This window comes from Vulpes vulpes, chromosome 14 (genome assembly GCF_048418805.1).
Source record: "Vulpes vulpes isolate BD-2025 chromosome 14, VulVul3, whole genome shotgun sequence".
Taxonomy (NCBI): Eukaryota; Metazoa; Chordata; class Mammalia; order Carnivora; family Canidae; genus Vulpes; species Vulpes vulpes.
The window spans coordinates 139,455,154-139,480,934 of record NC_132793.1 but is presented as its reverse complement, the minus strand read 5'-3'; the positions used below and the strand labels follow the sequence as shown (position 1 = coordinate 139,480,934).

At 69.1% G+C, this 25,781-nt stretch overlaps 1 protein-coding gene across 7 annotated transcripts; it reads right to left on the bottom strand.

Moving 5' to 3' along the window:
• Positions 1 to 27: 27 nt before the first annotated feature.
• Positions 28 to 24,930, bottom strand: CTBP1 (C-terminal binding protein 1). Of its 7 annotated transcripts, none has more exons than XM_072738028.1 (10): positions 24,748 to 24,888; positions 16,428 to 16,622; positions 14,747 to 14,901; positions 6,963 to 7,107; positions 5,286 to 5,492; positions 3,612 to 3,826; positions 2,244 to 2,374; positions 1,721 to 1,848; positions 1,189 to 1,306; positions 28 to 967 (listed from the first exon to the last, which is right to left on the bottom strand). In XM_072738028.1, exons 2-10 carry the CDS (start codon positions 16,432 to 16,434, stop codon positions 781 to 783), a joined length of 1,293 nt encoding a protein of 430 aa, XP_072594129.1. In that variant the 5' UTR covers positions 16,435 to 16,622; positions 24,748 to 24,888; the 3' UTR covers positions 28 to 780. The 7 variants fall into 7 exon arrangements, with proteins under 7 accessions (XP_072594129.1, XP_072594132.1, XP_072594133.1 ...); XM_072738031.1 differs by having other exon boundaries at positions 28 to 964; XM_072738032.1 differs by lacking the exon at positions 24,748 to 24,888 and adding an exon at positions 24,443 to 24,601 and having other exon boundaries at positions 28 to 964.
• Positions 24,931 to 25,781: the final 851 nt, after the last annotated feature.

Sequence of the window (25,781 nt, the reverse complement as noted above, 5' to 3'; positions counted from 1 at the left end):
CACGAAACAGACGCTGGGCCTGCCAGCTCTTTCTGGGATTTTTATTTCTTTAAAATAATTCATACAAATGGTTACAGTCACAAACATGATTTTAACCAAAATATTGCTAGCCTACCACGTCAGCAGGACGGCACCCGCGCAGGCCGGGACGCTGCGCCCTCACATCCCCAGGACAGATGCCGACGGCCGAGCGCGCTGTGGGCGACGCGCACTTCTTGGAGCCACTTTGCGAAGCCGTCTTTGTTTGGAACAAGGGGATTCATGCCAAAATTAGGAAAAACAGCCGTTGTTTTGTTTTTCTAAATTATTCTAAAAATAAGACAAGCAGGTAGAAAAAACAATGCACTGAGTGGCGTAGAAAGAAAAACGGGAAGGATTCGTTGTCCTGAGAAGTTTGCCAACTGCCTCGTTCCGGGGCGCGGTCCCACACAAGGGGCGCCGAGTGACGCGGCCTGCTGAGTGTTCGCTCAGGCTCTCCTGCTGTTGACAGCTAAGCAAACAAATCCTCTGTAATGTTCTAAAGACTGTACACAGACGAGAACATTCATGATAGAATTAACTACTAACTTCTTTTGCTTAACGAGGACGCAAAGGACACAGGACAGCGGCTGGCCCTCGGGACGGGACAACTACAGCGGACGCGGGGAGGCCGGCGCCACCTCCCCCGCCCGGCGCCTGGACAGTCTCTGCAGCGCCGGGGCCACCGCAGGCACCGCCTCTGCACACGCCGCTCGGAGGGCGCCGCCCTGCCTGCGCCGAGGCCGTCGAGCTCCGCCCGGGCTACAACTGGTCGCTCGCGTGGTCTCTATCTGCCTCGGGCTTGACGGTTTGGCCGGGAGAAGGGGCGTGGGGCGGGTGGGACACGGGGGGCAGGCCGTGGGACAGGGACATGGCGCTGGGGACGATGCCTTCGACGGCAGTGGGGATGCCGCTGGGGGCCACGCCCACCACGCCCGGCGGGTACCTGCTGGGAGGACGGAGGGCACGTGAGGCTGGCGGGGTCCCTTCCGCGGCCTCGGTCCAGGGACCCCCCAGGCCTCGACTCCTCCCCGGCCCGCTGCTCGATGGGCTCTTCGCCTCACGCCTGGTGGCTCTGGCTCCCACAGTCCGGCCCCGGGTCCCCTGGGGCGCACACGAGCACGCGTGTCCAGGGGACCCCGTGTCCCCGCCCCCTCCCCACCCGCTCACCTGTAGGCGGCCCCGTTGAGCTCAGGGTGCACTACGCCGGGGTCCATGCTGGCCCAGTGGGTGGCGGCGGTCAGGTGGTCCTTGTTGACACAGTTTTTCAGGCTGTCGGGGATGCGGCCTGGCGTGTGCAGTGGACAGAGAAGGGCCTGTCACGTGGCTGCCCCCAGCACTGTGGCAGCTCGGCGGCGGACACAGCTGGGGTCCCGCAGTGGGGCTCCCCCTCCGCCTCTCCTCCCGGGACACAGCAGCTCGCAGCTCGGAGACTCCCCGGCCCAGGGGGTGCCCCTCAGGGGCCCCCCACATCTGCCAGCCCTGGGGACCTCGGGAAGCAGCAGACAAGGCCCAGCCCAGGTTCCCAGCTCAGCCAGCCGTCCGGCCCATGGGTGAGGGCACAGGGTGACTGTGAGTGGGCAGTGTGGGACGCCCCCGGGGGACTCGGGGGACTCGAGGGCTGTGCGGGGAGACCCCCGGGGGACGCCTGCTGGGGCAGGTCCATCTCACGGCCTCTGAGGGAGGCTCGGGGCCACCTCACCTGTGATGGCCCTCCGGATCTCCCGGGCCGCCTCCTCTCGCATCTCGATGGACGCCTGCTCGCTGTACCAGGCCGCGTGGGGGGTGCAGATCAGGTTGGGAGCGTCCTTCAGGGGACCCTGGCTAAAGCTACAAATGGCACAAAGCAGTCAGGCTGGGGTGGAGGGAGCGTGACCCTGTCTGCGGCCACACCCCGGCCCCCCCCCCGCTGAGCGCTAGTCCCTGGAGCTGCGGGGGCCCAGGCCCCAGGCCCTCTCGGCAGGGCTGACGAGCGCTGCCCCTTCTGGGTCGAGGCCTCTGCGGACGCGGCCACACAGCTCAGTGCCCCGAGGCACCGCGTGACCGAGCCCTCGCCATCCCGCCTCCAGGGCTGGCCACCTGCCCACTGGGCCCTGGCGGGACTGGACACAAAGCCCAAGAATGGGGCCTGGGGCCTGCAGACTGCGAGCGGGTGTGAGCGCGGGCGAGGGCGGGTTTGGGAGAGGTGGCATCCAGGAATCACCCAGGGCGCTGCCAGGAGGCACCTGAAGGGCTCAGATTCGTGCACGTCCAGGGCGGCGCCCCGGATCCGCCCCTCCTTCAGGGCCTGGGCCAAGGCCTTCTCGTCGACCAGGCCGCCCCGGGCCGTGTTCACCAGGAAGGCGCCTTGTCGCATCTGGGAGGACACAAAAACAGCAGCACGTGAATCAGCACACAGGCCTCTCGGCTCGCGCCCACCCCGCCCGGGGGACCGCACCCCGCCCAGAGGACCCCTGGCTGCAGTTGTGGGCTCTCCTGGCCTGGCCCCCCAGATGCACATCCCCCCACGGAAAGGATGTGGCGCCTCTGGGACACGGTGTGACCCAAGCCCCTAACCCTGCACACAGCTGCGGAGGTGGGTTCAGGACCCTGTGATCCTGGGATGACGGGAACGAAACCCCAAGACGTGGTCTTCGGTGCAGTGGCCAGAGAGCCCTGTTCCCTCGGGTGGCGGCGCCCGCTCGGTCCCCACGCAGCTTCACGTACTCAGGCCAACGGCCCTGAGCCCCCCGGAACACAGGCAGCTCCCAGCCCCACACCGGGTCTTGGGGGTGCGCGGCTCCGACCAGCGCCCCAGCACCCCAGCGCCACGCCTGTGCCCGTGCCCTCCCCAGCCCCACCCCACCGACCGGAGGCAAAGAGGAGCCCTGGTTGCCTGGGCTCATCCTCCTTGGGGCCACAGGGGCCAGGGGCAGAACCCGTGCGGGCACACACACACCCCCGCCGGGGACCCCGGAGCCCACGAGAGGCCACTGCTAGTTCCAGCTCCTGCCTGACCCAGGGCCACGCCTCACAGCCACGGTGTGACCCTGCCAGCCGCCATCTGTCTTTGCCCCAGAGACACGGCACTGAAGCGCCGCACGGGCACACTCACTGCAGGACCCAGCCCGTCGGGTGTGGCGTGTGCCCTGTGTGTGGGGCCAGGAGCCCTCAGAACTCAGGAAACAGGCCCCTCAGTGCAGACGACCCCCAGCGGTGGAGCCCGCAGGGCAGGGAAAGGCACTTGCCGTGGGTTAAGGCAACGGTGGCACGTGTAGAACTCCCACCATGACCCTAGCCGTGACCCTACCCTGACCTTAGCTGTGACCTACGCTGACCTTAGCCATGACCCGACCCTGATCTTGGCTGTGAACTACCCTGACCCTAGTCGTGACCCTACCCTGATACTAGCCGTGACCCTACCCTGACCCTAGTCATGAAGCTACCTTGACCCTAGGCGTGACCCTACACTGACCTTAGCCATGACCCTACCTTGACCCTAGCTGTGATCCTACACTGACCTTAGCCGTGACCCTACCCTGACCCTTGCCCTGACCTGGGGGTGCGGGTGTGGTAGGGCTGGGGACGGCAGGGGAGGCGGTGCAGGCGCGCACCTGCTTGACGGTGAAGTCGTTGATGAGGTGGTGGTTGTGCTCGTTGAGCCCGCAGTGCAGGGTCACGCAGTCGCTGTGGAAGAGCAGGTCCTGCAGGGTGCTCACCCGCTGCAGCCCCAGCGCCCGCTCGGTGCCGTCCGACAGGTAGGGGTCATAGAAGAGCACGTTGAAACCGAAGGCCTTGGCCCGCAGCGCCACCGCCTGCCCCACGCGACCTGGCAGGGCGACATACCGCGTCACCGCGGGCCTAGCTCGGCGTGGGAGGCGCAGCCCCGTGGGCCCGGGCCTCTGCATCCAGATGCCGAGTGCGGGGACACCCGCATGGCCGTGTGGGGCCAGGACTCAGGGAGTGGGCGGGGGGCTGGAGGTGCTCCCCAGGGAGTGCACGGGTGGGGCTGCCACTTCAGACGAGGGGCCCCGCTCCTTGGAGGGATGGGGCCACAGGGGTTCAGAGCGCCCCCGGGAGGGACGCACTGACCTGGACGCAGGACCATCCTGCCCGGCCCCACCTCTCAGGGCCCCACCCCTCCTGCAGCCCCCGGGTGGCTGGAACGTCCCACGCACCTGAGGTGGCCCGAGCGGGCCGTGCGCACCGGAGGGCGTCCGCCAGAGGGGACCACCAGGCCCCAGGCCACGGCCCCGCCTGCAAGTGACCCCAGGTGAGGCCAGAGCACAGCAGTCCTGCCAATGCCACCCAAACTACTAACCGGCGGCGTCGGGAGGTCAGGTAACAGCTGCCCCCCGACATCCCGCACAGAGCGTCTGCCACGCGGCATGTGGGAACCCAAACTCCAAGCACTTTCAACATCCCCGAAGGGCGCCTGGGGGGCGCAAGCGACGGAGCACACTCAGGGAGGAGTCTGGGATTCTCTCCCTCTGAGCTCCGCTGCTCGCGCTCTAAGCAGCCACAACCTTGAAGCGAGCAGTCGCTGGACGCACCGGGCAGGGGCTCTGGCTAAGGCGCCGGCGCAGCCCGCCCAGGCCGCCGGGGCATAGCTGCACTGAAATGGGGCCTGCTGGCTCTTGATGACACTGCCGGCTGAGGTCAGGCGCCCCCCGACCCAGGGGAGGGGCACAGCGCCCCAGGGGGCCGTGCTGGGGGTCGTGCGTCCCCTCCAGCAAGGCGGGAACCGTACCGAAGACAGGCCTGTGCCGCGTGGACACCTTGCACTCACGCACATATGCGCCTGGCTCGAGAACACCCCAAGTGTCCTACGGTTCTCCTGCTGCAGAGCCGGTGGGGGTGGGGCGGGGAGGGCACAAGGGCCAGTAGGGGGCAGGGTCCCGTCCACACGGGGCATCCCAGGTGGATGGAGTCCCAGCTCGGAGCGACACGCGGCCACACACAAGGCAGAGAAACAGAACTCACAGCTGCCCGCTAGGCGGGTGAGCAGCTCCCCACCGGAGCAGGGCTGAGGGCCACCTGGCCCTCACCTGAAGGCCACGTCCACTCAGCCACAGGGTGCCACAGGGTACAGGTGGGGGAAGCGTGTCAGCGCGGGGAGCACGGGTCAGTGTGTGAGTGGGCGGGCACAACTGCGCAGAGGCACGTGACTGGTGAGCACCTGTGTGACCCACAGCCGGTGTTCCCGGGGCAGAGAGGACTCGGCCCCGCGCTGCCCCGGGGGGTGGGGGGCACCCAGCAGCACAGCCACAGGGCTTCCGCTAACTCACCGAGTCCTATGATGCCCAAGGTCTCCCCGCGGATCCTGGCGGCGCCGGAAGCCACTTCCCGGATCTGCTCCACGCTCTGCACCCGCGTGCCTTCCCGCAGCGCCTGGTGCAGCCAGGTGGTCCTGCGGTACAGGTTGAGGATGTGGCACATGGTGGAGTCGGCGGTCTCCTCGACAGACGCCGCCGGCACGTTGCAGACAGCGATGCCTGGGAACACAGACGCGCGGGCAAGGTCACCGACGCCAGTCCTGGTGCTTCCCCCAAGACAGGCCACAGAAACGTCCCCATGTAGGCCCGCCTGCGGGTCCAGCAAGTAGGTGGGACGGGACAGGCGAGGTCGCCCAGGCAGGTGCCAACACCCGGGTCTCCCTGCCTGCACCATGGGCCACCTGACCGCCGGCTCACAGCCACGCAGGCCCCACCCCTCCTGCTTTCCTCAGCCCCCAGGCCATTTGGGACCTGGCTTTGGACGGAGTGGCCCTGTCCTCACAGGCCTGCGGAGTGAGCTGAGGCTTCTCTATGCCCAGCACCTCCGCACTTCTACCAGCCTCTCCCGAGCCTGGCCCCTCCCGCCCACCTGTCCTGCCCTGCCGCCTCCTCGCCCCTGCCCCTGTGACTGCACAGTGCTTCCCCGGGACTGGTCACCTCCCTGCCAAGGGGAGGGCGCCTACCGGTTCCTTGCGCTACCCTAAATGCCAGGATGATGCCCAACGCGTGAACAGGGCTTTGTGAGAGGGCCCAGAGCGGATCCTCCACTCCCTTCTGGAAACATCTCAGCCCACCATGAACACAAGAGACGGCGGGGAGCAGGAAGACCAGGTGACAGGGACACCATCCCCTAGATCTGGGGACACACGGCCAGGGTGACCACAGGGCATGGCCCTGACTGTCCCTGGTGGAGGAACAGAGCCCAGCCTGTAGAATAACAAGACAGGACAGACTCGGGAACAGGGATAAAGCCCCCTGGGAGTCCCCGGGGCAGAAAGCATCCGGGCTGTGGTCAACTCTGCTGCAGGCACCTTTGCTGGGGATGCAGCCTGGGGACGGGTGACAGCGGGGCGGGAGGGCTCCATCATGTGAGCCAGCGAAGGGCACAAGCGTCCTTGCGAGAGCAGAATAAACCGAGTCTGCGGTAGACGCAAATGGCAGGCCGTTCTGACCCCGGTTCTTCAGCTGCACCGGGGGAAAGGACTGGCAAGACCGGGCACGGGGAGGGTGAGGGTGACGGGGGGTCTGTGTGTGTGCAGCTGCGCGCCCTGCTCATGGGGGGGGTCACCCCTGCAGCTGCGCGCCCTGCTCATGGGGGGGTTCATCCTTGCAGTCGCGTGCCCTGCTCATGTGGGGGGGGTCACCCCTGCAGCTGCGCACCCTGCACATGGGAGGATCACCCCCTGCAGCTGCACGCCCTGCTCAGGTACCAGCTCCCCTCCCCAGGCGCGGGGAGGAGGTCAGAGCACGTGACCCCTGCAAGGTTTTCTGAGAGAGCCGGTTTGACTGGGGAGCTTGGGGGGGGCCTGAACCCTGAAAGATGCTCACAAGTGACCTCCAACCAAATAAGGGCCTGCAAGGGAATCCTTGGTGTAAAGCAAAACCAACAGACGAGAGGAAGCTGAGGAGACCGCGCCGAGGAAGCAACACCCCAAGTCGCAAAAGGGAGGAAACACCCGGGCGTCCTACCTAAATCCCCAGCTGACTTGATGTCGATGTTGTCGAATCCGCTGCCGATCCTGACGATGATGCGCAGAGCTTTGAACTTCTCCAGGTCCTCCCTGGTCAGCGTGATGGTGTGGTACATCAGCGCCCCCACCGCCTCGTTCAGCACCTGCCGGCGGAGGGGCCACGCGGTCAGAGGCCGGGCCCAGCTGGGGAGCTGCAAACGTCCCCCGAACCCCCGCCCCGCCTCCGCTGTGTGCTGGGGACTGCGGACATCTAGGGCAGCAGCCACTGCTGTGACATCTGAGGGGACCGCACGGTGACCTGCTGGCTCTGCACTCAGACCCCCAAGCAGCCGAGGCCGCGCCCCCGGAGAGAAGCGCTGGGGAGGGCGGGCAGGAGGCTCGCCTTCCGCGTGGACACCAGGCAGTCAAACAGGACGCGCAGGAGGACGCAGCCTCGGAACCGCAGGACCCGCCGGGGCGCGGACGGCACGCACACGGGTGGGAGCCGGGGCCCGGGTCGGCCCGCTTCGCCACGGCCCCATCTGCGCCCACACGCCGGCCCTGACACTGCCCACGCGTCTCCGGGCCTGGCTGCCATTCGTGAAGCCCCAGGAGCAGGTCAGTGTCCTGTCTCCCGAGTTTGCACAACGTGGGCCGAGGCGCTACTGTTGCAAACCGCCCAACGGGGGCGACCTCTGGGAAGCTGGGGCTCCAGGCCCGCCCCGCAGGAACCACAGCTGCAGCCCCGCGCAGGTGCGGACAAGACCAGGACCGGAGGGCACGCCCCCCGCAGACCACGCCCCGCAGGGCCAAGCCCCCGTAGACCACGCCCCCGCAGGGCCAAGCCCCCGCAGACCACGCCCCCGCAGGGCCAAGCCCCCACAGACCACGCCCCCCGCAGGGCCAAGCGCAAGCAGACCACGCCCCCCCGCAGGGCCAAGTGCACGCAGACCACGCACGCCCCCGCAGGGCCGGCTCGCACGGCCACGCCCCCCGTAGGGCCCAGCAATACAGACCACGCCCCCCGCAGGACCAGGCCCGCACGGGCCACGCCCCCGCAGGGCCAAGCACACGCAGACCACGCCCCCACAGGGCCAGCCCGCAAGGCCACGCCCCCCGCAGGGCCCAGCAATACAGACCACGCCCCCCGCAGGACCAGGCCCGCAAGGCCACGCCCCCCGCAGGGCCAAGCACACGCAGACCACGCCCCCGCAGGGCCAGCCCGCAAGGCCACGCCCCCGCAGGGCCGGCCTGCACGGCCACGCCCCCCGTAGGGCCCAGCAATACAGACCACGCCCCCCGCAGGACCAGGCCCGCATGGGCCACGCCCCCGCAGGGCCAAGCACACGCAGACCACGCCCCCACAGGGCCAGCCCGCAAGGCCACGCCCCCCGTAGGGCCCAGCAATACAGACCACGCCCCCCGCAGGGCCAAGCACACGCAGACCACGCCCCCGCAGGGCCGGCCTGCACGGCCACGCCCCCCGTAGGGCCCAGCAATACAGACCACGCCCCCGCAGGACCAGGCCCGCAAAGGCCACGCCCCCTCAGGGCCAAGTGCGCGCAAGACCACGCCCCCGCAGGGCCAAGCACACGCAGACCACGCCCCCCGCAGACCACGCCCCGCAGGGCCAAGTGCACGCAGACCACGCCCCCGCAGGGCCAAGCCCCCGCAGACCACGCCCCCGCAGGGCCAAGCGCAAGCAGACCACGCCCCCCCGCAGGGCCAAGTGCACGCAGACCACGCACGCCCCCGCAGGGCCGGCTCGCACGGCCACGCCCCCCGTAGGGCCCAGCAATACAGACCACGCCCCCCGCAGGACCAGGCCCGCACGGGCCACGCCCCCGCAGGGCCAAGCACACGCAGATCACGCCCCCCGCAGGACCAGGCCCGCAAGGCCACGCCCCCCGCAGGGCCCAGCAATACAGACCACGCCCCCCGCAGGACCAGGCCCGCAAGGCCACGCCCCCCGCAGGGCCAAGCACACGCAGACCACGCCCCCGCAGGGCCAGCCCGCAAGGCCACGCCCCCGCAGGGCCGGCCTGCACGGCCACGCCCCCCATAGGGCCCAGCAATACAGACCACGCCCCCCGCAGGACCAGGCCCGCAAGGCCACGCCCCCCGCAGGGCCAAGCACACGCAGACCACGCCCCCGCAGGGCCGGCCTGCACGGCCACGCCCCCCGTAGGGCCCAGCAATACAGACCACGCCCCCGCAGGACCAGGCCCGCAAAGGCCACGCCCCCCGCAGGGCCAACACACGCAGACCACGCCCCCGCAGGGCCGGCCTGCACGGCCACGCCCCCCGTAGGGCCCAGCAATACAGACCACGCCCCCGCAGGACCAGGCCCGCAAAGGCCACGCCCCCTCAGGGCCAAGTGCGCGCAAGACCACGCCCCCGCAGGGCCAAGCACACGCAGACCACGCCCCCCACAGGGCCAGCCCTCAAGGCCACGCCCCCCGTAGGGCCCAGCAATGTAGACCACGCCCCCCGCAGGACCAGGCCCCCAGGGCCATGCCCCCGCAGGGCCAAGCGCGCGCAGACCACGCCCCCCGCAGGACCAGGCCCGCAAGGCCACGCCCCCCACAGGGCAAGCCCTCAAGGCCACGCCCCCCGTAGGGCCCAGCAATACAGACCACGTCCCCCGCAGGACCAGGCCCGCAAGGCCACGCCCTTGCAGGGCCCAGCAATGCAGACCATGCTCCCCGCAGGGCCAGGCGCGTGCACACCAAGCCCAGCTGTGCTGCGGCCTCGTCCGCAGCGTGCACAGCACCCCAGCTGGTGCCTCCTGACCCTCAAGGTCTGCAGGTGGGCGCCACAGCCGGGCTGCGGTCAAGGGTGGGGAATGCCTGGCTCCCGGGGGTTTGTCCCAGGTCCAGGAGGGCAGCCCCGTGAGTGGTGCCTTCCAGGGCGTGATCCGCAGAGGTCACGCACGGACCTCAGCCAGACGCCGGCGGGGGCCTACGGTGTCCGGTCTCCAGGCCCAAGGGCCGGGAACCCAGGATGGTCCAGGTGCACGGAGCCTCACAGCCGAGGGCCGGGGTTGTCCTTCCCTAGGGGACACAGAGCAGCCTTCCTATCGAGGACACCTCCCACCCAAGGGCATGCGCTGGCTGCTGGAACCCGCAGCCGGGCGTCCACCACCCTGCCCTCCTCCAGACTGAGCTTCTTGTGCTGACTCTGGGTGTCCTGGCCGGCGAGGGAGGCCAACAGCAGGCCATGGTGACCTTGAACCCCAGGATGAGGAAGGCAGCGAGGAGTGGTGCCCAGGACAGCCTGGACTCGGGACTGACGTGAGAGGCACAGAGCAGGGGTCCCGTGTGGGGTGCAGGGCCCATGGGGAGGCTGCTGACTGCTCCTCTCATCTGCTTCTCTACAGCAGCTGAGCTTGTCGGACAGAGGGCAACCCAAAATACAGACCATTCCGAGGCTGGCCAAGGTGGCCCGGGGCATGAGCCCACGGGGACCCCACACGGGCCAAGGGGGCACGGGCTGGCTGGGCCTTCAAGGGACTGCGGGGTGCCGCTGGCCCCTGCTCCTGTTCCTGCACTGAGCGTCCTGGGGATCTCTGCTCCTGCAGGCAGGGAGCTGCCCACGTCCTGACGCCTCGCCCTGGACTCCCAGGACGTCAAGGCTGCACAGGCATGTACTCCCGCTGCCTGACTGGCCCGTGGGGTGGGGTGAGGCCCCTCGTGTGACAGCCAAGTAGTAGTGCTGCGCACGGGGAGCACACAGGGAGGGCTCGGACGGAGCGGGGAGAGCAGACCTTGCCACCCTGTGCCGAGCTGCGTGGACTGGAGAGGAGAGTGGCCTCGGACACAGCTGCACCCTGGAAAGAGGACAGACGCATCCAGGGACAGATGGATTGTGGAGGGGGAGGCTGCAGGGTGAGTCTGAGTCTTGGGCCTGGGCACCCAGATGCATGTACGGGCCTCTTCCTGGGGTGACCGGGCAGAGGCGCTGGGCTGGGGACAGGTGGGGAGGAAGACTGTCCAAACAGGGGCAGGTGTGTGTGCCCACGCCTGAGCCCTGAGCCATGGCAGGACGCGATTGCATCACGACCGTGACTGTGCCTGCCCCGTCCCAGTGTGGACGAGCCAAGACGCGTGCCAAGTTCCAACTGCTGGGGCATCTGGGTTGCTCCGCTGTTGGCTGTGCTGCCATAAAAATCCACAATTTCGGGGATCCCTGGGTGGCTTAGCGGTTTGGTGCCTGCCTTAGGTCCACAGTGTGATCCTGGAGTCCTGGGATTGAGTCCGTCAGGCTCCCAGCACGAAGCCCGCTTCTCCTTCTGCCTGTGTCCCTGTGTCTCTGCCTCTCTCTCTATATATATCTATCATGAATAAATGAATAAAATCTTAAAAAAAAAATTCCACGATTTCCTGGAGGTCGGTCCTCGGGGCTGGAAAGCAGTGCGTCCGTCGGAGAAGCCTCTGAGAGGGTGTCGGCGTGGCAGCCGGCCACACCCGGGGGGCCGTTCACCCATTGGCACCCACTTCACGACGCCCAGGAGGGCAAAGTTTGAGATGCTGCGTGTGATGGACGCAAACTGGCCATCTGTTACCTTAGTCTCAACGTGCCTGAGTGTGACCTACTGACATTTCTTAATAAATTGATTTCATGTCCGATTCCTTTTTCTACTGAGCAGTTGTAATCACGTGGTGCCCAGCGAGGCGTTCTCAGGGCAGAGACCGCCCCGGCTCAGGGCCGCCCACCCGCCCTGGGAGGACCGGCTCGGCTGCAGGCCTGCCGCACAGGCAGCTCCGTCCAGGGGACCCAGGCCTGGGCCACCGCACTCCCGCGGCCCGCCCCGAGCTCCTCTCCAGGGGGCTGCTCATGCCCCGTCAGGACTGCAGAGTGGCTGGGATCCCGCCAGGCATCACACAGACTCCCAGGGAGGAGGTCTGTGGGGGGCCCCCAGGTGTTCACTCACGTCACCACGTGCCAGCTGTAACCAAGCTTGTCAGGCTTGACGACCTGACCGTGTCCTCACCCCAGAATGGAGTGCCACGGGGCCAGTGGCAGCAGGGCGGGAGACTCAGTGAGCAGCTCGCGGAGGGAAGCCGGGGCCTACTGCGCCGCATCGGGGCCTCGCTCCTGCCCCTCACACACAGGTGCCCGATGCACAAGGTTCTGGGACTTCTGCGCACCTGACTTTCTAGGACCACACCAAGGGTGTGGCTCATTTTGTGCGGCTGCGGCCAGAAAAGCTCAGCAGTGGCCTAGTGCCTCCAACACACTTCTGTGTGGTTCCAGGGGGTGCCTGTGCCACCGCCGTGCACAGGCCTGGAGGACAGAAGTGCCAAGCCCTGGCAAAGCCCGCGTGGCCGTGGCCCTGGTGGAGCAAGAGCATCGCCGCCCACACGGCGCCCCCCCTCCTGCTGCCGGGGGGCATCTGAGTGTCCGCTGTCCAGCTTCAGGCTCTGGCAGGTACTGTCCCCACCCGGCCACTTCTCACGTGCTCTGTCCTGACATTGCCACGTGACTGCTTCTGACTGTGCCCCGACAAACAAACAGCCCCGTGTTCTGCAGGACGCACCTCTGCCTCGTCCTGACTGTGGGGTGGGAAACACATGCCCCCCAGCAGCTCCCCTGATGCTTCTGTTGGGACACCTGCCTGCGTGTGGCTGTGCCAGGGCTCCCTCCCCGCGTCCCCTCCCCTCTCCACCTGCTCACGGCCCTGGTAAGGCCGACCCTGGCCCGACCCTCTGCTCGGAGTCACACTGACCCTGCTGCCACCCCGTGCCACTGTCGTGCGGGTCAAATCTTGTCTGCATGTTCCCCTCACATCTCCTGGCCCGAGCACCTCCCTCCTGGGACTGGGCACCTTGCAGCTGTATTTCCCACGTCCTTCCTATCTTCCCAGACGTGTCCCCAGTGCTGCCTTACTGTCCCCTGGCCCTGGGGGCCCCTGCTCCGGGCCGGCTCTCAGCGCCATCCCACCCACAAGCCCCTGTTCTCACGAGCACCCCTTCCTCCGCAGGTGCCTGTCTTCAGGGCTCCTGCACTTTGGTCAGATACACAGCGCCGCGCCGAGAACTGCTTCCCCTGGGAGATGTGAAGCAGCCCGCGACTCTTTGTAGCTAACGGCCGGCATCAGGGTAACGTGCTCCTTGAACAGCAGAGCATCCTGTGGGCCCGACACGCGTCCTGGGTTCACACCGGGAGAGCCAGTGTCCACTGAGCTCTGGAAGGTTCCTTCACCACGTGGCCATGGTAATAGCATGGCGTCTCCTCCACACTTAGCGCCTGGCATCCAGCTAGTTACAAGGCAGAAATCCCTGATCCATGGTGATGTGCTGTCTCTCCCCGAGATGAAGCCTGCAGACAAGTGGTCCGGGGCCTGTGTCAGCTCCACAGCCAGCAGGGCCCAGGGCTCCCATCCTGTTTTTCAGCTATTCCCAAACACGATTTCTCTTGGGTTCCAGGTGGCTGCCCAGGCTCCAGCCATTGCGTTTGGTTTCCAGCCAGCAGAAAGAGAGGTGGCTCTGCACACAAAGCCTGGTGGCTCTTCCTGGTTGGACTCGGTCACTTGGCCACACCTGACAGCCAGGCTGGGGAAATGGGCCGCACGGCGCACCAGGCCCGAGCTCCTGGATCTGCGCAGCTCCACATCTTTGCCCGGCGGCCTGGACTGTGGCTTCCAAGCTTCCTGTCAGTTTACTGTTTCCAGTTGCCTGTTTGCACCTGCGAGTGCCCCCCAGTGCTGGGAGGGCGCCTTCCCCCGCCGCGCTGCTCTTCCGCATGCCCCTTGGGTGGCCAGGGCGCTCCGTCCCATCCCTCGGGAGCCTCTGGCACCGCGGGTTTTCTCAGCGTGCCTGGGGGGGGGGGGTGGCAGTCGCCGCCACGCGGAGGCCCAGCCCGACCCTCCCCGGGGTCGGACTGCGCATCTGGCTCTTAGCTAACCTCCAATCATTTTGATCAGTTACGATCTTAAAGGAAAACATCCGTTTAGTGTCACTTTTCAGATTTATTCTCAGAACCTACTTTAATATCGCTCAGGCTGCTTCAACACTTCCGTCTGCCAGTCTCTCGCTCCCGATATTGCTGGGTTTTTAATATTTTTACTTTGAAACCCTTTAAGATCCACAACGAATGGCCAGAAGCTGCCCTCTCAGCCCTGCTCCAGGGCACAGAGGGCTCCGGTCACCCAGCCCCGCCCCGTGCAGGGCGGCCTGCAGAGCTGACCCCCGCACCCGCCACCCGCGCCCAGGGCCGCCAGGAGGGCGCCTGCCACGTGCACGCACAGGATGTGGGGAGCGTGCGGGCTTCGCGCCTCTGGGACTTGCGACACGTGCTCGTGTCCCCCTCCCCCAGCGGCACCCGGCCAGAGACTTCGGTCCCCGGGAGCCGTCTGGGCCTCAGCGTCGAGCCCTCTGGTCTTCTGGACGCTCCTGCGGCTGCCGCATCCCTCCACGAGGCTCCAAGCTCTGGCTTCTCTCCCGGCTGGTCCTGGGACCCTGAGACGTCTGCGCCATCCCCGGGCAGGCCTGGCGATGCCGCTAGCGGGCTGGACGCCGGCGCTGGGAGGGCGCAGCTGCGTGGCCCAGCCTGCGATGCCCTCGCTGGGCAACATGGGCCCCGGGCAATGCAGCTCATCGGCCACATCCACGGCCCCAGGCTCCACTTCCTGGCAACGACTGGTTACAACGGCAGCGGCTCAAGGTGCCGCGGAGGAACCCTGTCCCCACCTCTGACGCTGCGGGCAATGATGGCCACAGCCTGGGGCTCGGGCGCCACGGAGGCGTACAGCTGAGGGACCCTCCTGCCCTCCTCGCTCCCACAAGCACCCCACACCGTTACCTTCTCGTGGATCTCCTGCGTGGACTGGGCGTCACAGAAGGCCACTGTGGCCACGTCCTTCAGGATGGGCATCTCCACCGTGCAGTCCCGGCCGTCGAGCAGTGCCACCAGGGGCCGGGGATGCATGGGCCCATTCATGATCGGGGGTCGGACGCCTGTGGAGACAGGAGTGCACGCTCAGCTCCCACGGTGGCCACGACTCAGACCTCACTTCCCCTGCCACCCACCGCCCGCAGCCTGACGCAGGCAGGCCCTGAGAATTCTACGTGTCCACGCACCTGGATTTTGTCAATCCTGAGTAAAAAAAAAATCTCCATAAAAAGCAAACCAGTGTTTGCTACAGCTCGCTGACCCCCAAACGAAAGTGGACCCCTGCCGAGCAGCATCACCCCCAGGGCCTCGGGGTCCCAGGCACATGTGGAGGCATCAGGGCCTCCACCATCTGACCCCGGAACACGCAGACTGCAATGTAACAGGTGTCACGACAACACCCACGGCTCCCAGTCCACGGCAGCACTGAGACCGCCCGGAAACCCTGCCAGCACCATCCCCCATGCCCGGCATCACCTTATTTGCAGATTTGAAAGGAGACACAGAGGCAGGGAAGGGGTGAAGCACTGAACGCAGCCAGAGCCCCTGACCGTCTCACGACAAGACGACTTAGAATCACTAAAAGCTCCTTCCATACAGGTCACCGGGCCTCATCCTGGGCTGAGGCGGACACGGGGGCCTCCAGGTGACAACCATGGCAGCCGCCAGTGGCCCCATCCACCCCCCAGCCCCAACGGCCTCGACAAGACCCACCCCGACCGGTGCACGGGCAGCTCCGGCGCAGGATGAGAACCAGGGGTGGGGCTGGGCCGCCCGGGGCACAGAGCCCAGGAGGGAGCCATGCCCACGGGCGCACTGCTCCACTGCCCACGCAAGCAGCCAAGACGCAGCAGCCCCGCTGGGCGCAGGGCAGGGTCTGTGAGGCCCCAACCCCTCCCTGGCGCTCCCCGCAGTCCCCCGTGAGCTGCTTCCTGCCGCCCGCAGGGTGCCACGGCGCGGCTCACCTCTCCAGTTTTACCCAGAGGACGGCGAGGCCCCAGGGCCCTTATGTACCTGCGCCAAGGGGCTTATGGTCACGGCCGTCGGCACCCCGCGCTTGTTTCTAAGGGACGGGCTGTCACGCCGCGAGCCAAGCTCCCGCCCTCCAAGTTCCCGAGGCGACAAGGCAGGCTGTGGAGTGCCGACGCGACGGCGCCTCCCGCAGGAGCACACCAGGGCCCGCGGGCAGCAGGGAGGGGATGCCGTCCGCGGGCCTGCCCGGCAGCAGCGCCGGGGCCCCAGCTCGCTGACACCCCCTTGCCCAGGGAGGCACTCGCCTCCCGACCCGTGGCCGGCGCCGGAACGGGACTTGGGTTTGCGTGGTAACACCCTAGCCTGGCACGGAGTTCACGGGAGGACGACCAGAACCAGCCCAGCGCTGACCTGAGGCCTGCCCACCTGGGAACCCCGAGGCCCCCCGGGTTCCGCCGCCCGTGGGGCTTCACGGAGGCTGCACACCGTGGGGTGTCGCTGTCCTGATGCGCCGCACCGGCCGGGGCACCTGGGCCATCCCAGCCGGAACGGACAGCCGCTCCGCGGGCACCGAGGGACGGGCGTCCAGCTGCTGCGCGCTCCGGGAGCCCCTACCAACCTGACATTTCTTAATATGGGCTCGGCTTCCACGACCATGAATTCGACTTTTCAAAGCGTTTTATCTTCAGAATCCCCAGGCAGAACCGCGTCTGTCACTGGATCCTCATCCCACGTCTTTAATTGTCTTGAACCAAAGCTCCTAGGCTCCTGATCCTTGGCGACCACTGAAGCCTGTGCCGGGGTCAAAGTCTGACTAAAAATTAAACACAAGAGACACGTTAAAACACCATCGAGGACCAGCTACAGCTCACAGATGCCAGAGGCCCACAGTCGAGGCTTCTCCCCGCATCCTTGCCCCTGGGGGGACCTGCCTGCAGGCGGGTGCGCGGCCGGCAGAGGGGACGGCTGGGCGCAGCGGGGACGCAGGTGCAGCGGGAGGCTGACTCTGGAGGTCCCTCCGCGTCCTCGGGCCGCCATGCCAGCTCCTACTCACGCTGCTGACAGCCTCCCCGGCCTCCGTGACGAGGCTGCCAGGAGGCAAGGCCCGGGGATGCTGGCTGGGACACGGACACCACTTCCCCGCCCCCGCATGCGGGCCCCACAGGCACATCTGGGGACTGGCAGTTGACCCGACACAGCTCCCGTGAGACTTGAGGTCACGTGCGTAGGTCGCACACCTTTCTAGGACAGGCCGAGGTCTCAGGCCCCGGGAGCGCTGGTCCCACCCCGAGCGCGTGGCCTCTGCGCGCGGGGACCACAGTGGGGCTGTCCGGAGGCATGGCCAGGCCGCACACCACGCCCTTGACATCATCCGGCGCTCGGAAGGCCCAGCGCAGAGCAGGAGCTCCAGGGGGTGGGGCCATGGGGGACGGGCCTGTTGCAGGGATGGCCTGTGGCCCCTGGAACCCGTGGTGGCTCCCCCTTCCAGATGCCTGCACAGCGAGGGCAGGCGTCCTGCATCCTGTCCGTGGGCCTGGGCTGCGCCAGCCGGCCATGCTCCCCTCGGGGTGCGGACCTCCGTCCCTGCCGAGTGGTGGCCTGGCCTCCCTGAAGCCGCGGCCAGGCCAGGGCTGGGCAGGCCTGCTGTGAGTGGACGGGCTGGGACAGTCCACCGCCGGGGCCTCATGGACTGAACGCCACGCCGCCGATCCCCTCTGCGGGTTTCAAGCCCACACGCTGACCCCGCATGACCAGCTCCCAGGTCGCAGGGACACTGAGCCTGGGGAACACAGGCTCTCCGCCAGGGAAATGGGGGGCCCCTGGTCAGAGAGTGCTGATGCCACAAGGTGGGAGGTCAGGGTCGTGATGACCACGGGCCCAGGCTGACCTGAGGCCCACATGGAGCCGAGTCTCCTTAGTCCCGAGAGGCATCTACCTGGAGCCCTCGCCCACGCCGGCCACTGCCCGTGCCAGGAATCTGCTCCCCGAGGACAGGCCCTGGCCAAGCCACACCTGTCTCTGCTGTGGGGGACAGAGCTGCCCCTGGCGACGGCACCAGGGCCCCTTTCTCCCTGGCCCTCCAGGCTCAGCTCAGAGTCCTGCTTGAGGCAGTGGGAATGGCGGGCAGGGGCTCAGGGGTGGCAGGCAGGGGACTGGGTACCGTGAGCAGGGGGCTGGGGACCTGGGGCAGGGGGCCAGGGACTCAGGGCAGGGGACAGGGGGTGGTGGGCAGAGGGCTGGGGACCCGGGGCAGGGGCCAGGGGTGACAGGCTGGGGGCCAGGGACCTGGGGGGTGGTGGGTTGGGGGCCAGGGACCGGGGCAGGGGGCCGGGGACTCAGGGCAGGGGACAGGGGGTGGTAGGCAGGGGGCTGGGGACCCGGGGCAGGGGACAGGGGGTGACAGGCAGGGGGCTGGGGACCCGGGGCAGGGGACAGGGGGTGACAGGCTGGGGGCCAGGGACCTGGGGGGTGGTGGGTTGGGGGCCAGGGACCGGGGCAGGGGGCCGGGGACTCAGGGCAGGGGACAGGGGGTGGTAGGCAGGGGGCTGGGGACCCGGGGCAGGGGACAGGGGGTGACAGGCAGGGGGCTGGGGACCCGGGGCAGGGGACAGGGGGTGACAGGCTGGGGGCCAGGGACCTGGGGGGTGGTGGGTTGGGGGCCAGGGACCGGGGCAGGGGGCCGGGGACTCAGGGCAGGGGACAGGGGGTGGTAGGCAGGGGGCTGGGGACCCGGGGCAGGGGACAGGGGGTGACAGGCAGGGGGCTGGGGACCCGGGGCAGGGGACAGGGGGTGACAGGCTGGGGGCCAGGGACCGGGGCAGAGGATAGTGGGTGGTGGGCTGGCGGCTGGGGACCCGGGGCAGGGGATAGGGGGTGGTGGGCAGGGGACCGGGGACCCGGGACAGGGGATGGGGGTGGTGGGCTGGGGACCCGGGGCAGGGACAAGGGGTGGTGGGCTGAGGGCCAGAGACCTGGGGTTGGGGGCCGGGGACCTGGGGTAGGGGGGGTGGGGGCCAGGAGGTGGTGGGCTGAGGACTGGGGACCCAGGACAGGGGCCTGGGGGTGGTGGGCTGGGGGCCGGGGACCTGGCGCAGGGGGCCGGGGACCCGGGGCAGGGGGCTGGGGGTGGTGGGCAGGGGACCAGGGACCCGGGGCAGGGGGCTGGGGGGCCAGGAGGTGGCAGGCAGGAAGGAACAGGGACACACTCCCCCCGGCCAGGCCCACCCGGGGCTGCAGGCCCAGAGCACCTGAACCTCGTCACTGGCTCGCAGCCTCACGACCCCCAAAGGAAACCACACGTGACCCCCCACGTTCTGCTCCGTAAGGAACATACTCACTGAGCCACAGAACGAGGTGTTGCTCTCCCCTTACAAGCCGGAGGGTGGCACCGAGAACACTCAGGGACCCTCGGTGACCACGCCCTGCTTCTCTCCATGGTGGGGGGGGGGGCAGGCCCCGTCAGGGGTGGGGCTGCGCGGCCCCCCTCCCCCAGACACGAGCCTCCCCTGCGACCTTGACCTTCACGAGAGGAGCAGGGGGCGAGCAGCTGGGTGCAGGCCAGGGGCCACCCGGCTCCCCAGCGTGGTGCCCACTGCCGGCGAGAGTGACTTGTGCCCTGGGGCCGTGACTCCGCAGCCCAGGTCCGATCCCCCGTCGCGTTCCCTCACAGCCCAAGGTGCAGTCCACGCAGACTCCAGCCAGCAGCCACCAAGGGTGGGGGGCAGGGCCCGAGGGTGGGGGCCGCCGAGTGAGCAGGGGTCCCGGGCCTGCTGCTGTGGCCAGTCTGCGTCCCCAGTGGGACCGTCCCGGGTGGCGAGGCCCTGGGCAGACTACACTCCCGCATGCCTCGGCCGCGGCCCGGCACCCTGTGTCCATGCGGGTCCCTGCAGCCCCGCAGCCCCGCCAAGGGGACGGGACCCTCAGGTGCTCCGAGCGGCCCAGGCTCAGCTCTTCCGTGAAAACGATGTTTCGCGGAGGCCCCGCTTTGCCCACACCTGGCCGAGGTTCAGACGCCTAGAGGGGCCGGGGCGGCATGTGCCCACCCAGGGGAGCGTCCGCAGGCGCGGGGCTCAAAGGCCAGGCCGCGGGTCCCAGGCTCCAGGCTGCACACGCGCGGCGACTGCAGGCCCGGGCTGGACGCAGGGGGAGCCGGAGCCCAGGCCAGCAGCAGCAGCGCGACGGGGAAAAGCCCCCAGGGAGGGACCCCCAGACGCCGCCAGGCCCAGGCTGGGGGGCACCCGCGCCGTGGAAACCCCAAACTCCATCTCGTTCCTGGAAACGCCACGTGGGAGCCCCGCTGAGTGACCTCAATGCCCAGAAGGAGTGCAGAGGCCACACGGACAACGGGGGGCAGGGGGCGGCGGCAGAGGGCGGGCGAGAACACGCAGGCACGGTGGGGTCGGGGCCCGGACTCCGGCACAGCGTCCGCCAGCGGCAGGGCTCCCCTCGTCATCCCTGACGGCTCTGCCGGGAAACGTTAACCCACGCGAGCTAAAAGGCGCTCGTCAGGACGCAGTAAAACAGAAAAGACGGTGAAACGGAGATGTCACTGCAAGACGTAAACCCGCTTGAACCGCTGAACCCGCTTGAACCGCCCAGCGCAGGTCCAGGGCGTCCTGGCGAACAGCCCGGGGGCGGCAGGTGGCAGTGAGGCCGGGTCAGCGTGTGCCCGGCCACCAGGACGACCAGTCACGGGACAGCGAGGGGGCGCTCCTCCTCCTGGGCAACGAAACCCCCCGTCACCCACGCGAGGACACCGAGAAAGCGTGTCCAGCCATCTCCTGCTCGTTCACGGCCAGGGCTTCCCCGGCGGAGGTGCTCCCGCGGAACCCAGGGCCGCCCGCGCTCCTCCGCCCTGCCCCACGATGACCCACACGAGGCTCCGGAGCATCGGGGTGGGGCTGGGGTGGGGTCTCGGCCTCCCCCTCCCCAGAGCACACGGGGCTCCAGGGGCCTGACCGCGGCACTGCCCCCGCACTTGCCAGTGCTGAGCACTCCAGGCTTCTGCGTCCCTCCCGATGTCCCACTGCTGTCGTCAGCAGGAGGGTGAGCAGGCCAGCTCAGAGGGGCTCCCGTGGGCACACCCCCCACCCGGTGCGGACGGAACCCCGACAACCACCCCGGCGCACACGTCTGCTCCGTCCCCGGTGATACACTGCTCCAAGAGGTGGCGGCTCGGGCTGGGGTGCCACACAGGGGTGGCATCCCCGCAACTCAGTGAGACGGTGGGGGACACGGCAGTCAGCACGGCCTGGGGGCACGGGGCACCAGGACCCACTGGGCTGCAGCGGCCGCCACCCCACGGGCCCCGCACAAAGGGCACTGGCCAGCCCGGGTGGCTCGCGTAATTCCAGGTGGGCAGTTGGCAGGCCCGAGGGCACCACAGCCATCACCCGCAGCACAGGGCCCTGCAGCAGGCCGTGACCCTCTCGGCACCGCCTTGGCCATCTCCCCGGGAGTCCAGAACGGAGCTGAAGGGACCTCGGAGCCGACAGGCGTCGGGGCAGGGTCTCCTTGGCTCCCGTCGGCCCACCGACCACTAGGCCGGCCTCCTGCTCCCCCAGGGCCCAGGACAGGGTGCTGCTGGCACGCTCTGGGGACACCCCGGGCCCCTCACAGCAGCTTCCTGGCATCCGGGACAGCAGGAAGCCAGGGGCGGGGTCTGAGATCCTGGCCACCCGAGCTGCTGGCGCTCACGCCACCCCCTATGGCTGACCATCATCCCACCCTCAGCCCAGAGCTCTCCGTGAGTGCTCCCTGCCGCCTCTCCAGGCGCACGCGCTAGGCCACCTCCCGCCTGCCCGGGGCCCCCCCAGGACACCGCAGCCCTCCCCAACACAGCCAGGGCTTCAGAAACGTGGCCCGGAGCCCGTCACACCCCAAGGCCCCCCGCCCCAGCAGGCTGTGCATATCCAGCCCCGACCACCACCTCCCCAGGAGCTCCCTCCCGCCCCCCACTGTACTTAAGCAGCCCTTCCCCACTCGGGCCCAGCACAGCCAGCTGGTGGCAGTGAGGCTCCCCTCGGCTGCTGTGGTCTGGAGGCCTCCAGGGGGCAGGGTCTGCGTGAGTGCCAGGCACCCCGAGGCCAGCGGCCACACTGACCCCAGCAGGACAGACCCACACACCGTGTGGTCCCCCAACTCACTGTAAACCAAACAGGCGCCCGCTCCCCCACACGTGCTGCAAAGGCACGTTCTCGTCACCGAGACTCTGCCTCCCACACAGTCCTCTCTCGCGCCCTGACACGTGTCCTGCTCTCTCTGTGATGCTCCAGGATCCCACAAACAAGAACCCCGTCCTCGTGCAGAGAACACTGGCTGGGGACCCAAGGAATGTCACCTCCCTGCCCTCCCGCACGCGACGTTCAGCAACTGCTGCAGGGTGACCCCATATGGGGACACGTCTTCTAGGGCAGGCCTCGCACATCAGACTCAAGAAGGACTGGCGGCCGGACGAGGCTGCCGTGGGCACCGAGGCTGCCTCCCGACAGGCCAGAGTCCAAGCCTGGGGAGGGTCCAGAAAGCAGCCCCCGCCCCACCCGCTGACCCCCTGGGATTTCTTCTCCAAGGACCCAGGTTCCAGTCCTGCCAGGTGCCCACCGTCCTCCCAGCCCGTCTATGGCCAGGCTGCAGGGCTGACAGGGATGTGAGGGACCCCCACCCTGAGGGTGACACAGACAGAAACAACTCAGCACTAAGAGCACCTCTGAGCTCTGTGGTTGGATGGAAAATGCCTGCCACCCCCCCCCCCCTCGCCAGGTGTCCTGCAGCTCGTCTGGGCAGACAGGCGAGGGCCCCGGGCCAGTGCGCAGCCCGTGGCTGATCCGCAGTGAGCTCCTGGAGTCCCCTCTGGGAACCCGAGGCAGGTGTGTTGTGGACTGCCCCCCGAGCCTGCCATGGGTCCTCCTTCATGCCCCTGGTCGCGGGAGCCAGGAGTCTTCGAGGAGGCTGTTGCCACAGGATAAAAAGCCTGCACAAGCCTTTGACTGGGTCCTCCGCGCCCAGGAGCTGCGGGCGGCCAGCAGCAAGCTGCCCTCCAGCTACTCAGACGGGGCAAGGCCCCAAGGACAGTGGCATAGGGCGCTCCAGGGGCAGGCGAGATTGTGGCAGAGAAAGCCCCATCACGGCCCAGCTCTCTGCTCATGGCCTGCTGGCCCCTTCCACCAGGCTGCTGGGGAGCCAAGGCCAGGCCACCTCTGAAGCCCAAGGGCCCTTCTCCTGCCGAGGTGCGTCCCCTGCACTAGGGTTCCACCGGCCAACCTCTGACAGCTCACCCGATGGCCCAACCTCGGGTACTAAGAAGGGGCTGCTCCAGCCTCCCAGAGCTTGGGGTCGCAGCCTGCTGTGCCCCCAGCACCCCGGCGTGTGTCCTCAAGCTGAAAGGACCGAAAGGGAAACCCCAAATGCAGCCAGGAGAGAGGGCCAAGGGCTGAGACAGGTCACCCTAGCCACGAGTCCATTTCTCAGAAACGCAGAGGGAAGAGCAAGCCGTCAGGGTGGGACAGGCTGGAACTGCAGAAACAGCCCCACGGAGGCTGAGGAGGACGCGCCTGCACACGGCAGGCACAGACGTAAGCCCGAGCGTGTCCCCCACGAGGCCTCGCAGAGGCCCACAAGGAAGCACGCGCTCAAAGACGGTGACAAAACCCGGTGAAAAGAAGCCCAGAAAGGCAACGGGGCAGAGCGCCCGGCAGGCAGCGCCGGAGCCGCAGGAGGCGGCAGACCGCGGGCGGGTGCGGGTGCGGCTCACCCTGAGCTCCCAGGGCGCGGGGAAGGCCAGGGTGCCCGCGTGCCCGGAGCAGCGCCCTCGTCCTCGCGCCGCATCCTCACCTCGGGGCACGCACAAAGCCGGGACACGGGGTCACCCAGCCGGGGGCGCCCGCACTGCCCGCGGGGTGCGCCCTGCTGGAGCCCGGCGGCTGCCGAGCTCTTCTGCGTGATCTGCACCGACGGAACCGCTGCCCTGGCAGCTGGGAGGCGGTCCTGGGAGAGCGCGGCGTGGAGCCCCCCGCCTGCCGCCTGCCCGTGCAGCTGCCCAAGCGGGCGCCGGCCGAGGGCAGCAGGTCCTTGGCTGCTCGTCCAGGCCCGCGCAGCCACCACCGCGTTCGGCCCGGGCTTCCTCCCGGCAGGTGGGCCCGTCCACGGCGCCCGCGGAGGCCCGAGGGGAGGCCCGAGGGGAGGCCGGCAGGAGGGCGGCCAGGGCAGGCGCTCCCGCGGCGCGGGCTCGGGCTCAGGGGACAGCGCGGCCCCGGGGCCCTCCGCCGCGCGGCTGCAGGGGCCGAGCCGTGACCCCCCCCCCCCGGGGCCGGCGGCGCTCGGACGCGGGCAGGTGGCGCGGGCAGGTGGCGCGGCTGCCGGCGGCCGTCCTCGTCCTCGTCCTCGTCCTGGGCGGGCGGGGGCGGGGGCGGGGGCGCCGGGGGCGGGCGCGGCGAGGCCCCAGGGCCCGGGCGGGGCGAGCCCACGCGACCAGGAGGCCGGGCCGGCCCCACGCAGGGCGCACGCGGGCCGGACGCAGGGGGCCGGGCCGGCGGGGGGGCCGTGGGGCTGCCGGGGCCGGACGCCGGGCGCGCCGCGGGTGTGGCGGGGCCCGGCCTGGGGGGTCGGGGGGCCGAGCGCGGCGCCCCTTTGTGTCACCTGCGCGGGCGGCGGCGGCGGCGGTGGCGGCGGCGGCGGAGGAGGAGGAGGAGGAGGAGGAGGAGGAGGAGGCGGCGGCGGCGGCGGCGGCGGCAGCGGGCGGGGCGGGCGTGACGGCGGCGCCTGCGCACGCGCACTCGCACGCTGCGGCTCGCGCACGCGCACGGCGCCCCGGCCCCGCCCCCGGCGGCGCGCGGAGGCCGGCGCGCACGCGCACTCGCACACAAAGCCGGGGCCCGCGCGCGCCCGCCCGCCCCGCCCGCCGCCCCGCCCCCGCGGCCGGAAATGCGCGCGCGCGGCCTTACCGAGCGGCAGGCCCTTGTTGAGCAAGTGCGAGCTGCCCATTGAAAGGCGCGGGCGGCCGCGGGCCCCGACGAGTCCGGCGCGCTCCGCCGCGAGCCCGGCGCGTGGGGCGGCCTGGGCGCCGTCCGCTGCTCCGCCCGCTCGCCTGCGCCCGGGCGCCGCCGTGCCGAGCCGCGCCGCGCCGCGCCAGCAGCCGCTCCACCGGGCGGGGACAGGCGGCGCGCGCGCGGGCGGGGCTTCCGGCCCGGCGGCCTCCTGTTTCCAGGCGCGAGCGCCGCGCAGCACCACGCGGGCGGCTGCAGGCCGGGCCCGCCCGCGCCGCCCGGCCCTCCCGCCCGCCGCGCCTGCTCACACCTGCCTGCATCCGCACAGGTCCCGCCCCGCACCCCCGCGCGCGCACGCACGCACCTGCCCCGCAGCCCCCGGACCCCACCTGCCCCGCGGGCGCGCTCACACACGCACACTCACCTGCGTCGCACCCGCACCTGCCCCGCGCCCACCCAACGCACCTGCCCTGCACCCGCATATGCACCTGCCCCGCACCCACCCGGCCCCATCTGCCCTGCACACACACACACACACACACACACTCATGCACCTGCTTGGCACTCACCAGGCCCCACCTGTTCCACCTCCGCGCATACACCTGTCCTGCATCTGCGCACGCGCACACGCCCCCCCAACCTGTCCTACACAGGTACCTGCCTCACACCGGCACAGCCACAGCCATCTACACACTTTCCAAGCACACGCATTCGCCAGGCCGCACCTGCCCCCACCCGCATCCTGACAGTGGAGCGTGACCGCACCTACCCCCGCACCTCAGGCGCTCCTAGGCAGGGATCATTTGAATGTTCCGGGGCCACTGCAAGGAGGCACTGCAGGTGTGCCACTGCCGGCCTTCCGGCTCTGGGCCCCTACAGGGTTGCAGGAGTCCGAGGCAGGCATCCCTGGGAGTTTCCCTGGGCAAACTTGGCCTTATGCTTGGGTCCCTGGGACCCAGGAGGAGGTGCAGCCTGGATGGCAGGCCCCAGGG

Bases quoted from the DNA above. Each gene is read 5' to 3' on its own strand.
- CTBP1 (XM_072738033.1), bottom strand. From the start codon at position 24,787: ATGGGCAGCTCGCACTTGCTCAACAAGGGCCTGCCGCTCG. The intron at 5,493-6,962 runs GTAGGACGCCCG...CTGTGTTCCCAG, and splicing joins CAAGTCAGCTGGGGATTTAG to GCATCGCTGTCTGCAACGTG. The intron at 1,307-1,720 runs GTGAGGTGGCCC...TGCACACGCCAG, and splicing joins GATCCGGAGGGCCATCACAG to GCCGCATCCCCGACAGCCTG.